The sequence below is a fragment of the Manis javanica genome, chromosome 10 (assembly GCF_040802235.1).
Source record: "Manis javanica isolate MJ-LG chromosome 10, MJ_LKY, whole genome shotgun sequence".
Classification (NCBI taxonomy): Eukaryota; Metazoa; Chordata; class Mammalia; order Pholidota; family Manidae; genus Manis; species Manis javanica.
Genome location: NC_133165.1, coordinates 101,862,668 through 101,878,579, shown reverse-complemented (window position 1 = coordinate 101,878,579; position 15,912 = coordinate 101,862,668). Strand labels below are relative to the sequence as shown.

Here is a 15,912-nt window from a genome sequence, read left to right as displayed (position 1 = left end):
AGTATAATGATTTTCTGAAAGGCGAAATGCTCAGATGGCTGAGAAAGCATATTGTGGAAGGAAGCCAATAAACTTCAGAAAAATCAAGGAAGGTCTCTAAAAGTTTGAACCAAGAAGGAAAGACCGAGTGGTAGCTCATTGGTTTGAGAGTGGAAAGAGTATTCCAATTAGATGGAAGAGCACGCATGAAGGCTTTAATGTAGAAAAAAGTGTGGCATGTTTAAAGAATTAAAATGAGACCATTTAGACAAATTTGGTGACATAGTACGTAGGCAGTTGTAGTTCAACACACAGTTAGAAACATAGACAGGGCCAGATGACATAAAGCCTTGAGGACTGTGTTACGAGTTTGGACTTTATCCTAAAAGTTATGAGAAGCCATTGAAAGTTTTTTAGGAGGGGAGTGACCCCAGCACACTTGCATTTTGTAAGTCTCCTTGGGCTGAAGTGAAGGGGTAAAACAAAGGAAGGCCACTTGGGAAGTGGTTATTGTAGTCCAGGCAACAAATGATGATGGCCTGAATTAAGGTGCTACAGTGAGAATAAAGTTAGAAGGACAGACTTGAGACATGTGGAAGGAAGAATGGACAAAAATTGATTATTGGTGTGAAGGAAGAGGGGAGAGAAGTAAAACAATGACTCCCAAGTTACTGGCTTGGGCAACCAGGCATCTGAATCCTTTTAGAACAGACTTCTTGGCCTCATTGGTGGTGACCATGGCCAGCGATGCAGAGTGGACAAGGGGAGAGGGCATGGTCAGCATGGCCCTTGTCGATTGGTTTGCAAACCTTTGGCCAGTGTCTACAGGATGGCCATGGCAAAAACTTAAAAAATATACCACTTTGAACCTCTTTTGTCCTATGTACCATCCTTCCTCCAGTTGGTATGGAACTGATGGAATGCAAAAAGCCTCTCATTATTGGCTTAGATGAACTATAAATAGCAACATAAGAATTCGACACATGATATTTTTAAAAAGCCAACGATGGATGATGAGGCTCTGTAAACCATTCCAGAGTATATCCTTTGTATGTTCTGGGCCAGACTTCTGAGCTTTTGGATTTCCCACTATTTGCACAAATGCATAAGTTTTTGAGTGTCTCCTTTGTACTCAGAATTGTACTTAATGCCTATGTGATCTGATCAGGTCCCCTTGACCCTGTGCGGTAGGTCAGTTTCATTTCACTGCTAAAGAAATTGAGACTCTGAAAGTTGAACTGAGGCCTAATGGTGGGCCTCAGACCATGCTTGTACTAGTCAAATGGGTTAATAATCCAGCCCAGCCTGCCCAACTTTAAAACCCCTGTTCTCCTCCCTAGCCTAAAGATGGCACTTCTAAGGTTTAACCTCAGCCATGATATCAAGAAATGATGAAATAAAGATCTCAGTCTAGAGGAATACTCAGAAGACTTTCCCACAGTGTTACCCTCTCCCCAAAACCCCCCATAAAAGCAAAATCACACACTTCAACACCCCAAGTAAAAAAAATTCTGAGATTAAGGAAAGTGACCACATGTAGGCTGCCAGTGATGTTATAACTTTGCCTCCTATAGAATTTTCTCCACTTTCTCCCACCCATGTCTCCCCTCTTCCCCCTCCTCCTCAACACTCCTTCCCCAACAATACAGTTTCCTGTCAAAACATACTTGGTTACACGCAGTGCAACCAAAATTGCTGCTATTAGCTTAATTGAGACAGGGTGATTATAAATAAATTACATGCAGTGCTACTGAAATTGCTGCTATTAGTCTAAATTGAGACGGGGTGATTAGTCATCAACTGTAGCTCAATTCAGAGTCTATTCCACATGGCTGCAGAGGCCCTGTGGTCACCGGGCAGCCCACGGGGTACAAGGCCAAAACCCCAAGCGATGGACTTCAGGGCTGCAGTAACTCTCTTTCGCTGGTAACAGAGAGCGCGAAAGTCCATACAGCCTGGTCAGTGGTGGCTCCTTGTAAGTGGATAATGAACTTCTTGGGAACTTTAAACTGGTAAGGACTTAAAATGATTAGAAACCTTCCCATCTGGAAAATCTGTGTGGCATATATGTGTGTTGATATATCTCAATGTGTAAATAAATCTTCTGTTACTTCTCCATAATGATTTGAGATGGAGTTTTAATATTATTTTACCTTTTTTTGTAATTATAAAAGAAATACAGAGTCACTAGAGAACTTCAGGAGCATAAGTAGTATAGAAGAAGAAAACAGTTCCTTTCTCATTTTCATGACATTTGTTAGATCCTGGTATCCCTCCGTCATTTCATTTATGCATTCCCTCTGACATAATTGAAACCTATATACAATTTTGTATTAAGCTTTTTTCCACTGATGGAAACATCTTTAATGATTCATTAGCACCTTGGTTTGGAAAAATTGGTGAGGCAGAGAAATTGCAAACTGACATAAGTAGATGTCACTGCTTATTGGGAAATGCTTGGAAGGAACACAATTCTACAGTGATGGCACGATCTCTTGTCTTTCAAAAATTCAGATTATACTCAATTTTTTGTAAAATGCCTTTTTTCCAGCTTTATTGGGATATATTGGCATATAACATCATGTAGGTTTAAGGTATACAACATGATCATTTGATGCACATTTTATTAAAGAATAATTATACAATAAGGTTGACACATCCATTATCTCACATCAAAATCCTGTGTGTGTGTGTGTGGTGAGGACAGTTAAGACCTACTCTTGTAGCAACTTTCAAGTATGTAATACACTGCTGTTAACTATAGTCACTGTGCTGTACATTACATTCCCCGAACTTACTCATCTTATAACTGGAAGTCTGTATGTTTTGGCCAATACCTCCCCATTTCTCCCCCTGGCCCCAGCCCCTGGTAACCACCTCAACACCATTCTACTTTGTTTCTATGAGTCTGGCTTTTTTAGATCCCACATGTAAGTGAGATCATACAGTATTTGCCTTTCTCTGCCTGATTTATTTTACTTAGCCTGATGCCCTCACAGTTCACCCATGTTATTAGAAATAGGTTTTCCTTCTTTTTATGGCTGAATAATATTTGCTTTATTCACTCATCCATTGATGGACACAAATTGTTTCCATATCTTGGCTATTGTGCATAATGCTGCAGTGAACATGGTAGTACAAAATATCTCTTTGAGATCTTGTTTTCATTTTCTGTGAAGATATATCCAGAAGTGGGATTGCTGGATCATATGGTAATTCTATTTTATTTTTTTGAGGAAACTCCATGCTGTTTTCCATAGTGACCGTACCAATTTACATTCCTACTGTCACTGCACAACACTTGTTCTGTATTGTTTTTTGATAATGGCCATTTTAGCAGATGTGAAATGATACCTCATTGTGGTTTTGATGGTGAGTGGTGTTGAGTACTTATTGGTCATGTGTATATCTTCTTTGGAGAAAATGTCTGTTCAGATCCCCTGCCCATTTTTTAATCGAATTATTTACTTTTGGCTGAGTTGTATTAGTTGCTTATATAGTTTGGGTATTAACCCCTTATTATTTTCTCCCATTCCATTGGTTGCCTTTTCATTTTGTTGATTGTTTCTTTTGCTGCACAGAAGCACTTCAGCTTGATGTAGTCTTTCTTGTTTATTTCTGCCTTTTCTGTTTGTGCTTTTGGTGTCATATCCAAAAAACCATTGCCAAGACCCATGTAAAAGAGCAATCCCGAGAGAGAAGAAAAAAGCAGGAGGCATCACACTTCCTGATTTAAAACTATATTACAAAGTTATAAAAATCAAAACAGTATAGACTGGCATAAAAACAGACACATAGACCAATGGAACAGAACTGAGAGCCCAAAAATAAACTCATGGTTATTCAGTCAACTAATATTTGACAAGAGGGCCAGGAATACTCAATGGGAAAAGGATAGTCTTCAATAAGTGGTGTTGGGAAAACTGCATATTCACATGCAAAAGAATGAAATTAGACCCCATTCACAAAAAAATTGGCTTGAAATGGATTAAAGACTTAAATGTGAGATGTTAAACCATAAAATTTCTATAAGAAAGAGAAGGGAAAAAAATGTCCTTTTAATAAAATGGGATCATCTCCATCTAAGGGAGGTGTCACCCCCAAACCCTGAAAGATGCACTTGGCCTCTTTTCACTCAGAAATGTGCTACCTGTGAATTGTTGGGGAAGGCTGTCCAAGAATCAGCCTCAGAAGAGAAAGGATTATCAGCCTGTTTATATGTGGAGACAGACTGGCAAGTAGTAGGTCCTCAAAAAAGGGTATTTAAAAAAATTGCAGTAGCAGAAAGCATGTACCTGTTTGTCTATCAAGAAATTAGTAGGCAATGCTAGACACATGCCATTGATTAGAAATCTAGTGGTCATTGTGTATTTTCATCATAAACATTTACCCCACTTGGTGCCTGAGTTAGCAAGGCCACAGGTTAGAAATGCTGTAGATGAGATTTCTTTAAAACCTGTACACTGTTCGCACTTTGGAATCCCATGGAAGAGAGGCTCACGCTGAACTGGAGGTATTGCTAATAAGGTGTCATTCATAATATCTGATGGGAAAGCTTTCCCTCAGTTTAAGTGACACTTAATTTTCAAGGTATAACCAGGAAAAGGAAAGATACATTGTCAGAGCTCAAGACCCCCCATTTAAAGCATGCATAGATAGGCCAGGCCTCTCACCAAAGCCTTGAGAAATCCAGTGTCTCCTTTCTCCTAGGGTTTCAAAGATCCCACGTACCGAGCAAGACGGAAGCAGTTTGCTGACATTGCCTACAGCTACCAACAGTAAGTCTGCTTTGCTTGCCGGGGAAAGAGAGAGGAGCATCCTCCGGGTCTACCTCTCCTGTGCCGAAGGTTGGAAAACACCAGCATAGAGAGTCCTGCCTTGAGAGAGAGAGAGAGAGAGAGAGAGAGAGAGAGAGAGTGTGTGTGTGTGTGTGTGTGTATTTTAAACCCTCCCTTTAATAACACGTGTTAAAAAAAATTGCCACTAGACAAAACAAAATTACCCACTGCACGGGATCAGCTCTCTCCCCAGCTTTGTTACATAATTATGCAGTGATGTCTGCAGTAATTACAAAGGGCCTCAGTCCTGAATAAAACAGACTCTTGTATTCTGCACATTAAACAGGGAAGAAGGAAAAAGAGAATCATTTACATTCAAGAAGGGGTTGGCTGCTTAACTGAAATAATGAATCATTTGAGGTCTCAGGCGAGCCGTGCCTCAGCGTTCCACTTTCATCTGATGTGACCCAACTGTGAGGGGTGATTTTTGGATGAGTTTATTTTTTCTGTCTGGGACTCTCTGCTCCTCTTCTACCCTATTTTAGCCAAAGGAAAAATGCAGATACCAAATGTGCTATTTGGAGAGAGAACAGTTTGGGGAGTTTTGAGTCCTCAAGAACTACAGAAATGCTTCCGTGGGAAACTGAGTGTTTGGGGGCTTGAGCTCCATTCCTGAGTTCAGGGCATGAGACAGGCGAGCATGAGAAGACACCTGAAAGTTGACCAGAATGCTGAGGTTATGGAACTTTAGCAGCTTTGATGGACTAGGAGGGAGTTAAAGAAGACGGCAAGCTTTGTTTACTGCATATCAAGTTACCTTCAAGATGGAAAGACCTCCCTCCCCTCAGAGCAAAGGAGAAAACCCTCTTCTCTCAGTCACTCCTAGTAGTGGAAGGATCCAGAACTGTGCTGACCCAGACCCACCTGGGCCTTGGCTTATGCCAAGCAGGAATCCCAGGACACAGCTACCTCCCTCCCCTGTCCGTACCTGTGCTCCAGCACGCTCCGGTGGACACCATCAAGTCAGGTCCAAGAAGGAGTTCTTCAGAGACTCAATAGTAACAAATCATACTTATGATCTCCTTGCTATGTCTGGGGCTTTGCTAAATTCTTTGTTTATATTATTTCACTTAGTTTTAATAATTCCATGTTTTCAGTTTGGAAAACTAATGCTTAATACAGTTGAGTAACATATCAAGGTCATATAACTAGTAGGTGGCACACTCTGGTTTTGAACTCAGGTTTCTTTAACACTGAAGTCCATCTCAGCCACTTCCCAGAGTGTCTGGGACTCTCACAGTCAGAAGACCATTGTCCATATAATCCAGGAGCTGCTTAGGCGGTACATTCACTCACTTCTTGGCTATTGAGATTTGAGGAGAGAAACTGATCCCCCTCAACTTCCTTTCCATAAAAGTGTTAAACCTAGTGCAGAAGAATTCTGCACTGATCAAGTGACTCACCATTCAGAATATTAATCAAATAAACTGATTATTGAAAACCTGATGACTGGCTCTCAAAAGACTATTAGAGATCTTCTGGCCAATTTCTCACATTTTATAGATGAATCCCAGATAGTGATGTGCTCAAGGTCGGTCATTCAGCTATCAGGGGCTGAACTTGTTGTCAATTCAGTCTTTTCAGACCTCATTTTTTTTTGCTCATTTCTTTTAAAATTTTCATTCCGTTAGCCATGCCTTCCTTTGAAATAGTGTCTTGTCTTTGTACCTGGTACACTTACTTCTCATTATTCAAGGACTATGTCCTTACATTTATTTGAGATCCCCAAGTCAATACTCACGGCACTTTCATGCTCATCACCAGACATGCGCAGGGAGGGGAAACATTTGAGCCGCTGGTGCACAAGCACAAGAACCCAAATGCAGCAGAAGGTGGCAACGCTGCCTTCCTATTTCAGCTTTGTACTGAAAACAAGTGTTCTTTTTGAGGTCTGCTTAGATTTGAGCCATGTTTGTCGACTTTCTGTCCTTTTTGCTGGTAATTTTGCTTTTCAGAATGGCTCCCCAGCAAAGCGCTGACTGTTGTCCAGCGTTCTAAGAGCAAGAAGGCGGGATGTGTCTAATGCAGAACAAGTGTGTGTTAGATACGCTTCCTTCGTGCACTAGTTAAGTGCTGCTGGCCATTAAGTTCAGTGTTAATGAACTGACCAAATGAATTACCTAAGACATCTTTAGACAAAAGCACACACAAAGCAAGCTAGGTATTACCAGTTGATGATAATGTGATCAGAAGCTCACAGAACCCTAGTCCTGTATTTCCCCTAGAAGCAGTGGTTCAATGATCACTAACTCAGGATGTGTGGTGATTTTATGTAACAATTAAAAAAAAATTTATTGCCACAAATAATGAAAATCAACTTTTTTTTCACTCTCTGTTGGTTTGCTTCCTTCCTTTCTGAGGCTTTTTCTCAGTCTTCTCTGGACTCTTCCTCCTACCCCAGATATTGAACATCTTTCAGGACTCAGCTTTGGCCTCTTCCTTGGCTTCTGCCACCTTGCATGTCAATGACGTCCGCTCCACATTCAGGTCCCTTGTACCTCCCCAGCTGTTATTCCACATGGGGATCAAACTTGTGCATCATGAATCATAGAATCATAGGACATTGGCCAGTTGATAAAATGTGTTGACGGAGTTCCAGAACTACCCCAAGAGCAGGACCAACAGGGTCCATGTCCTCTGGGATAGTATTAGGGAAGACAGACAATGACAAAAGTAGCAACAATGTTGTTACTCATTCATTTAGTCACTGAGTAATGTTATCACTCAATGTGTAGGTGTTGCCAAAGTCATGAGGCCACATAATTAGGACTTTACATGTAGACTGGGGGTGATGGTGAGGACGAAGTGAAGTTTAGACTGAGAATTAAAGGTTAAGCAGGAGCGTACCAGCCAAAGAGAACCAGGGTAGTGAGTGAGATGGTGGTTCTGGATAGCTGCAGGGCTCTTGTTTTGAGATGTGTGTACTTGGGGCCAGAAGTAAATTACTATAGAAAATAAAGAAGCAGCTAAACCCTGCCACTGCTAGCCACCCTGTTCTCTGCTCGTCTTCTCTGCAATGACACTTCTCCCTGAGAATATTATACAAGGTATGAAACCTCAGTTTGAAGAGGCACAATTTACAGTTGTGTTTTGGGATGCCAAATTTTTTTGTCTTGGAAATAATTACATGTGTGGGGGGATTTGGAGTAAAATAAGACTGGATAGGGAAGGCTGTGCCAAATGCAGGGGTAACTTGAATGCCATATTTGGTTTGGTAGACTAATTCAGAAACAGTGCCTTCTGCTTAAAACCTTTTTTTGAAGGGGGGTTCCTCATTGACTTGAAGAGAAGTCTCTTTATTTTAAGCCAACATGATATTCTTCCTAAAATATTTTAGTTTTTTTTTAACTTAGCGAGATGATGGCTGGATAAAAATAAGTGACAATTTCTTTAAAGACTGAGGATCGTGTGGAACCTCTGGCAGGTCTTTTGGTGGAATTAGAAGGCAGAGGAGAATGTGCTAAGTTTAATTCCTAAGCAGTCCTGGAATTTGGTGTGTATGTATATATATATAAATAAGTCCTGAAACATTTATTATATCCAGGCAGCGCATCACACATTGCTTATTTGATTGTTATTCCAAGATTACAAGGCAGCTTTGATTATTCTTATTTTGAAGATATATACATAAGAGCCAAGAACTTGCTCAAGGTGTCACAGAGCTAGGAAGCTACAGTTAGAATTCAGATTCTCCTGCCTCCTCCCAGGAAAGTGGAGGCCCCTGGGCCACTGATGGCTAGGTTACAAATAGCTGCTCCAGGAGGCATGTAAGAGACATAGGACTGTCCCTGCTCCACACTGCAGGGACTGGTGCTGACTGAGTGAATCTGTGGGAAAGTGAGCCAGAACCTCAGACAGAAGTGTCCAAGCGGAAAGAAGCCTCCAGAATAAAGCAGTGAGGCCTCAGCTCTTTGGGTCTTTGCTCAAACATCACTTTCTCAACCAAGCCTTCTCCAACACCCTATGTAAAACTGAACCCCACCCTGACGTTCCCCAATACCTTTGCCCTTCCTTTCCTTCGTAGCACCGATCACCACCGTCCCCTCTCCCCCTGAATGCAGCCTCCATGAGGGCAAGGATTTTTCTTTCTTATTCTGGTAAGAACACTTAACATGAGATCTAGCCTCTTGACAAAATTTTAAGTAGACAGTGCAGTAATGTAACTCCAGAGATGATACAGACATTGTACAGCAAATCTCTAGAAATTGATCATCTTGTATGACTGAAATTTTATGCCTGTTGAACCACAGCTCTGTCCTCCCCTCCCTGTCCCCTCTGGCCACTGCCATTCAACTCTCTGTGTCTATATGTTTGACTGTTTTAAGTACCTCATGTAAGTGGAATCATGCAGTATTTGTCCTTTTGTGACTGGCTTATTTTGCTTAGCACAATGTCAAGGTTCATCTGTGTATTTGCACAGGGCAGGATTTCCTTCCTTTTTAAAGCTCCACTGGAAATGGAAGGGTTTTTTGACTGTTTTGATCACTGCTGTATTCCCAGAACAATGGGTACTCAATATATATGTGTTGAATGGGTGAATGAATAAAACTAAGAAACCATATGATTGTGAAGATTAGAAGTGGTGAATCAGAGGCAGGACTAGGAATTGTGTCTAGAACCATCTAGGAGGCACCTGCAGCAGATTTTGATTATGTTACTGGGATAGGAGTTGGGCTTTAAAATTTTGTATAAAAGTACACTAAATGGATCATAGGAGTTTTTATCTTTTAGCTACAAGTCAACTCAAACAAAAGGGGGATTTTATTGGCTCCTCTAAGTGAAAAGTTTAAGGGGAGAAAGTAATTGAGGTATAGGTGGATCTGGGGGGCACAAAGTGTTTCATTTTCTCCCCCTCCCTCTCTCTGACTCTGGTGCCCTCTGCCTGGGCCTTGCATTGGCCTTATTTCTCTTGGAGATGGAACCAACCCCACCTGGCTGACACCCCATCCCAGTTAGAGGTTTTGTCTCTTTAAAACAGAATCAACATAAGTTCTCTCACTGAGTCTCCTTGGCTCTGACATGGGCCTATCTTTCACCCAGCCACTATGGCCAGGGAAATGGGCACTCTAATTGGCCAGGCCTGCCCTCCTCTGAAGGTAGGAGTGATGGAATCTCCTCCCACTTGAACCGCACAGACTGAGAAAGGAGGAGGGTGATTTCCTGGAAGAACAGGACATGGATATTGAACCCCTGAAACAGCAAGTGTCAACCAGGGAGACATCATAGTGCCCAGTAACATCTTAGATGTTAATATCCCTTGAAAATGTGTTTCTGTAATAGCAGATGACTTTCTTTTTAAATTAGAATATGTTATAATGATAATTATCAATTACTCAATAGTATTATTTGTCATCACCAATGTTAGGTACTTTGTACATAGTATTTCACTCAGTTTTCCACCATAGCCTCCAAATAGTTACATATTATTATTAGCCCATGTAACAACTCTATAGACTAGGCTCAGAGAGGTTTACTAAACTGCCTGAGGCTATTCAGCAAGGAAATGGCAGAGCCAAATAGTAAAGCCATCTCTTTTCACTTCCCAAGTCCATCCTTGTCCTTCATCAGAACTTGGCTGTGAAACAGCAGTGTATCCTCAAGCAGGGGCTCGCCTGATGCTCTTTTCACAATCCCCACTGGCCATCACACATTGTCTTGCTTTAAGTTCTTAACCAAAAAACTGTCTTTTTCCCTCTAATCCGTGCCCACCTTTCTGTGGGAACATAATGATTTTACTCTAATGTTCTTGGATGAGCTACAGCTCTGCGAGGGCAGGAGGGACCTAGTTTGGAGCCTGCTGGTGATCCCTAATTCTAAGGTAAACAGTTTCGCCTTGTCCCCGACACTGTGTGCCCTGTGAGGAGGCAGGCTGCAGCCCATGGGGCAGCCACTGGTGTTTAGGAAGTCAGGCTTTGTGTGGTTTTCATTTGTTTTCACTGTTCAGGACACAGTTCATTCTCAGATGGTTTGCAAAAGCACATTTCAGACTAATGACTCTCAAACTATAGGGTGTCACCTGGGAGCTTAGAGGAATCCAGATGCCTGGGCTTATCAAGACCCAGAATCTGTAGGGCAAGGTCCAACACCGGGACTTTAACAAGCTCCTTCGAGTTCTGTTGTCATAGCAGAAGATGCTGCATAAGCATGTCTTATACCTGACATGCATTTAAACACCTTTATAACTTCCTACAGGTACAAATATCAAATCCAGCAAGTGCATGCCCACTTACACAAGGGGTCTCAAACTCATGTTGCACATATTAAATCCACTTTGGCCCACAGATGTAATTGTTTTAGCGACGTATGTGGATAAACAATTGGAGAGAGAGGAGAGTGGAAAGGCCAAGTGATTTCTCGAAGTGAGAACAGATCTTGGGTGTAGTTGGTGAGGTGAGAGCTTGTATTTTGCTTAACCAAATGACATGACTGTTTCTTCTATCAAGAAGTGGAATTTCCCTCTTTCAAAAATGTATAAAATCCCATGTAGTCCAGGTGGCTCACAGGCGCGGGCCCCGTCTCCCTGTGCGAATGGTCCTTCGCCATCTCCTCTGCCCTTGCCCTGCTGGGAACAAACCTCCCCTGCCTGTGTTCCAGTGGGCAGCCCATCCCACGAGTGGAGTACACGGAGGAGGAAAAGAAAACCTGGGGGATGGTGTTCAGGACCCTGAAGTCCTTGTATAAAACCCACGCTTGCTACGAGCACAATCACATTTTCCCACTTCTGGAAAAGTACTGCGGCTTCCGTGAAGATAATATTCCCCAGCTGGAAGAGGTTTCTCAGTTTCTGCAGAGTAAGTGCACATCAGGGTCAAATGGGGAGGGTGGCAGGGAGGGAAGAGGAAGAGAAGTAAATCCAGGCGAGTGTGCGTGCATTTGTGGTAATGCCTGCAGGTTGATTCTCCCAGGAAAAACCCAATTTCACTGCTGGGTTCTGCCTCCCTCTAGTTCCCATTTCTTATTCAAGAAAAGGCATCAGGCATGGATTTTGCCATATCTGTGTCCCTCAAAAACTGTTTTTTTCATATCCAAAGCTCCGGGTGCCCAGACAGGGTTCTCTTTGCAGGTCTTGCCATGTTATGAGATGGTTGCCACGTGTGTTTATGTATGAAATGTGCTCTTTGTAGGGCAGTGCCGAAGCCCGGAGCCCAAGTCTAGGCAATCATCTGGTAGGGATCTTGCTTTGACCCTCTGCAGTTGGATGAAGCTGCCTCAGTTTAGTCATCTGTCAAATGAAGACTGTGTTGGCCTTTTAGCCTTTCTCATAGAGAAATTATGAGAATGCAGTAAGATGTTCCATGTGAAAACACGCAGGCTAGTGCTACATACACAGCAGGTGCTCAGCGAATTTGGGCTGAATTGGAATGGAGTAACTCAGTGGGGAAACTCATTACTGGGCTGATTGGTCTCTGCACATTGTTTCCAAGGGAGACAAGTGCTTTCTGTCTGCCGGGAGGGTTCATTCAGCAAAACAAAACCATCAACTAACATATATTAAACACCTCCTGTGTGCCAGATGGAAGGAGGTAAAGTAGGAAGACAGCTGGCAGGTTTGCAGAAATGAAGAGTTTTCTCTGCCTCTGAGCTGCGTGGAGGTGGTATGGCCAGCTCCGGGGCGGGGAGCCAGGAAAACTACGTGGCCGGGAGGGAAGTGGTAGCTGGGAGGGAGTCCTGGATAGCTGGGGGCACTGCTGTCTTACTAAAGGTCTTCAGGCCCTTCTGGCTCTGCTGTGTGGGATCTGAGTTTGTTTTTGTCCTTTGCTTCCTAGCGTGCACTGGTTTCCGCCTCCGACCTGTGGCCGGCCTGCTCTCCTCTCGGGATTTCTTAGGTGGCCTGGCCTTTCGCGTCTTCCACTGCACTCAGTACATCAGACACGGGTCCAAGCCCATGTACACACCTGAACCGTGAGTATCATCCTCCTGCTGCCAGTGGCCAGCCTCAGCGAGCGCCGTCTCTCTCTCTCTAGGCTCTAGGAATGAAGTTTGGGCTCACGGTGGGCTGATCCACAGGACGAGTTGTCTGGGTTGTTTGGTGATAATACAAAGATAGAAACTCATCACTTCTGGGGATTTTTCTGTCTAAATAGACCATTCTGATTGGAGATGATTTGGGCATCTTGGGAACCAAAGATTCAGATCTTCCCTGGTTGGGAAATGAGAGGTCACATTCAAGTTTAAAGAGGAGTCAGAACTATGAAGTTCCATTTGTACCTGGGAGCAGGTACAAATGGCAGCCAGGCTATCTCAGCACCTCCTGAATACACATCTAAATGATTTAATCTTTCTATGCCTAGATGGTGTCTTGGCTGGAGGTAGAGAATGACTGGCCACTATGCTTCTTACTTTTGCAATTAGATTATCTTCTCCAACATGCTTATGCAAGTTATGCAAAAAAAGTCAGTAGGACTCCCAAGCTCATGTTTCTCTGTTCATGAAGTTTATTACTACAAACCAGAAAAGACCTGTTCCTAAAGCAACTGGTACATAATGTGTTCAATAAATATGCATTTTTTTCTCCGACTGATGACTGGCCCCCTTAGGAGTAAGAGAAGCACAGCACTCATTTTTTAAAATTTAGTTTTTATTTCCCATGGGGAATAACTGAACACATTGTATCTCCCCAGGATTACTAAGGTGAAGACTTGGGATGGGAAGTGTTCAGGTCCCACAGCTCACTCGGGTGTGTGGGAGGATGCCTGTAGAAATACTGGCTCTTCTGCTCTGCACCCTACCGGGCACAGACCGGGCACAAACCCCTTGGCTGTTTCCTGCCCTGCTTCCTACTTTTCTTCCCCCTTCCTCTTTTTCTCTTGTACCTTGCCTCATCTGATCCTAAGATTTACACACTACTTATGCTTGAGAATAAGGTCATAAACCTGAATAAGTTACTTCCTTTCTTTCCACCCATTCCTCATGTAGAGACCCTGAGTCTGGCTTGGGTTATGACTCTCTCCTCCCCTCCAAGCTCTGTGCTTTCTGTCTTTCAGTGACATCTGCCATGAGCTGCTGGGACATGTGCCCTTATTTTCAGATCGAAGCTTTGCCCAGTTTTCCCAGGTGAGGAATGCATCTCTTTTGCCTTTTAGTTACATGGTTGAGACCCGGATGGCCCAAATGAATTGAACCCATGGAGGGACCTGTGTGTCCTCTGCAAGGGTGGAAACCAGGTGCTATTGTATGATGCCTCCTGAGATGGGTGTGTCATTGCATGCAGATGGCTGAATTCCCATTCCAGGGACCATAGTGTGGTTGATGGGTCACTCATCCTCAAAATTATGGATGTGTTTTGAATCTGCTAACCATGCTTGTCCTACCAGGTACAGCTTAAGAGCCTTCTCATCCAGGTAAGCTTCCATGATCTTCATGTGGAAGTAATCTTACCTTCTTCCAAATTCTTTGGCACCTTTTTTCTCCTCCCTAGGCCTCGCCCCTTACTACCTTGTTAGGCAGCCATTTTTGTATATGGCTTGGTCACGAAGATAATATTTGCCAAGTATCTAATGCCAGTACCCAGACTCATAGCTGGCATGAAATAATGAGCCGAATGTCCTGTAAGCGTCATCAAGGCTAGGCCTTGATTCATCTATTGCAGTGGTGGTAGATTCAAGAAGCACTTTTTGGATGAGTGAAAGAATCCTGCTAATTCTCTGTGGGCATGAAGAGGCAGCCTAAAACCAGGGTTGGGTAGCTGGGATCATGAGAGAGGTGAAGGATGCACCCGCAGGCCCACCCTGCTGGAGACTAGCTGTGTGACCTGGGAAAGTGGCCAGGCTGCCCTGTGCCTCGGGCTCCACAGATGTGGATCAATACAAAGCTCTTCCTGCCAATCTTCTTTCTCTCAATGAAGATCAGTGTGAGATCAAAGAACAATGAAGATCAAATGGAATGATCCATGAGCAAATAATGGACAAATTAGGAATGTCAGACCAATGGGACAGTGTTTGAATTTTATAAGCATTTTCCCTCAGCTGGAAGAAACAGGTATTTCCACTGTTGATCGAAGAGGCTACCCCTTAATATCTGAAACAAACAAACAACAAGCTGAATAAACTGCTTGCTAGGTAATGGAGAACTGGGCTTTTATGACACAGTCTCTCTAAACAGAGAGAACTTGCTTTTATGTGGGACTTGGGGAATTGTGGAGTTCGGAGATTGTTGGACTTTAAGAAGTGGGAGTGTTAGGGATTCATTGAACTTTAACTATTACCATTGGACTGAGGCAGTTGCTGACCGGCCGACTTTCAGAAGCATGATTTCTGCTGCCAAGCTCTTATTGATTGCTTGGAACTGCTTTAAACACAGAATTTGTGACTATGGCCAGAGAATAATCAGGTTTTTTCCTTGGAGAATAGGGACTTTTTATTCTCACTCCTGGAAGCTGTTCTGCTCAGAGGCTAAGTGACAATCCCCCTTAAACCATGTCACTTTGGGGAGCCCCACAGAGGAATGGACAATTACCTGAGTCAACAGAAGCTTCTGGGCCACATGGTTCCAACTGTGACTTGAGCAGTGCCAAGGAAGGGCATCGTTTTGAATGGTCCTTAGCACATTCTTTTTGAATCTGAAAGCAGGGCTTGCTTCCCAGTAAAGTACAAAAGATTGGGTGCAGATGAAGCACAGGAAAATCTCGGGACTCCTTGTTTTAGGAAAGCTTGGGGCTCACAAAGAATGGTGACGATGAGAACACAGCATCATTTCCATCTTGGGTTTACCGATGGCTTCTGTGGGACTGTGGCATGTCTGGGTAGGGTCGAGGCAGCAGAGATGGGGAAGGGGCAGGCAAAGGGGAGCCAGTGACTGAGTTTTGTGCACTCTAACTCAGATAGCCTTGTCTCAGCATGTGATGGGGGTCAGGCTCTGGGTCTGGCCCAGAGAGGGACACCAATATGAAGACCACATGGCCTCTCACTGCAAAGCAGGCCCGATCCTTAGTCCTTCTGTCTGTCTACACCAGTTCCTTTGGTTATCTCACCCAACCTCACAGCATTAAATAACACCTTTACCCTGATGGTGAGCACATTTACAGCTTAAGCCCAAGCATGTCTTTGCAGTCCTGTGCTGTCTTCAGGGTACATGATTAAGACTTACCCTGTGTTCC

The 15,912-nt window shown here is 43.3% G+C and overlaps 1 protein-coding gene across 2 annotated transcripts in view; it reads left to right on the top strand.

Moving 5' to 3' along the window:
- The window catches only part of PAH (phenylalanine hydroxylase), a 64,085-nt gene that overhangs the window by 30,183 nt on the left and 17,990 nt on the right, over nucleotides 1–15,912 (top strand). For both annotated transcript variants that reach the window (XM_073213725.1, XM_037007122.2), the window contains 4 exons: nucleotides 4,690–4,757; nucleotides 11,412–11,608; nucleotides 12,584–12,719; nucleotides 13,802–13,871. In XM_073213725.1, coding sequence (XP_073069826.1) covers nucleotides 4,690–4,757; nucleotides 11,412–11,608; nucleotides 12,584–12,719; nucleotides 13,802–13,871 — 471 coding nt within the window. The remainder of the gene's footprint in view (nucleotides 1–4,689; nucleotides 4,758–11,411; nucleotides 11,609–12,583; nucleotides 12,720–13,801; nucleotides 13,872–15,912) is intronic.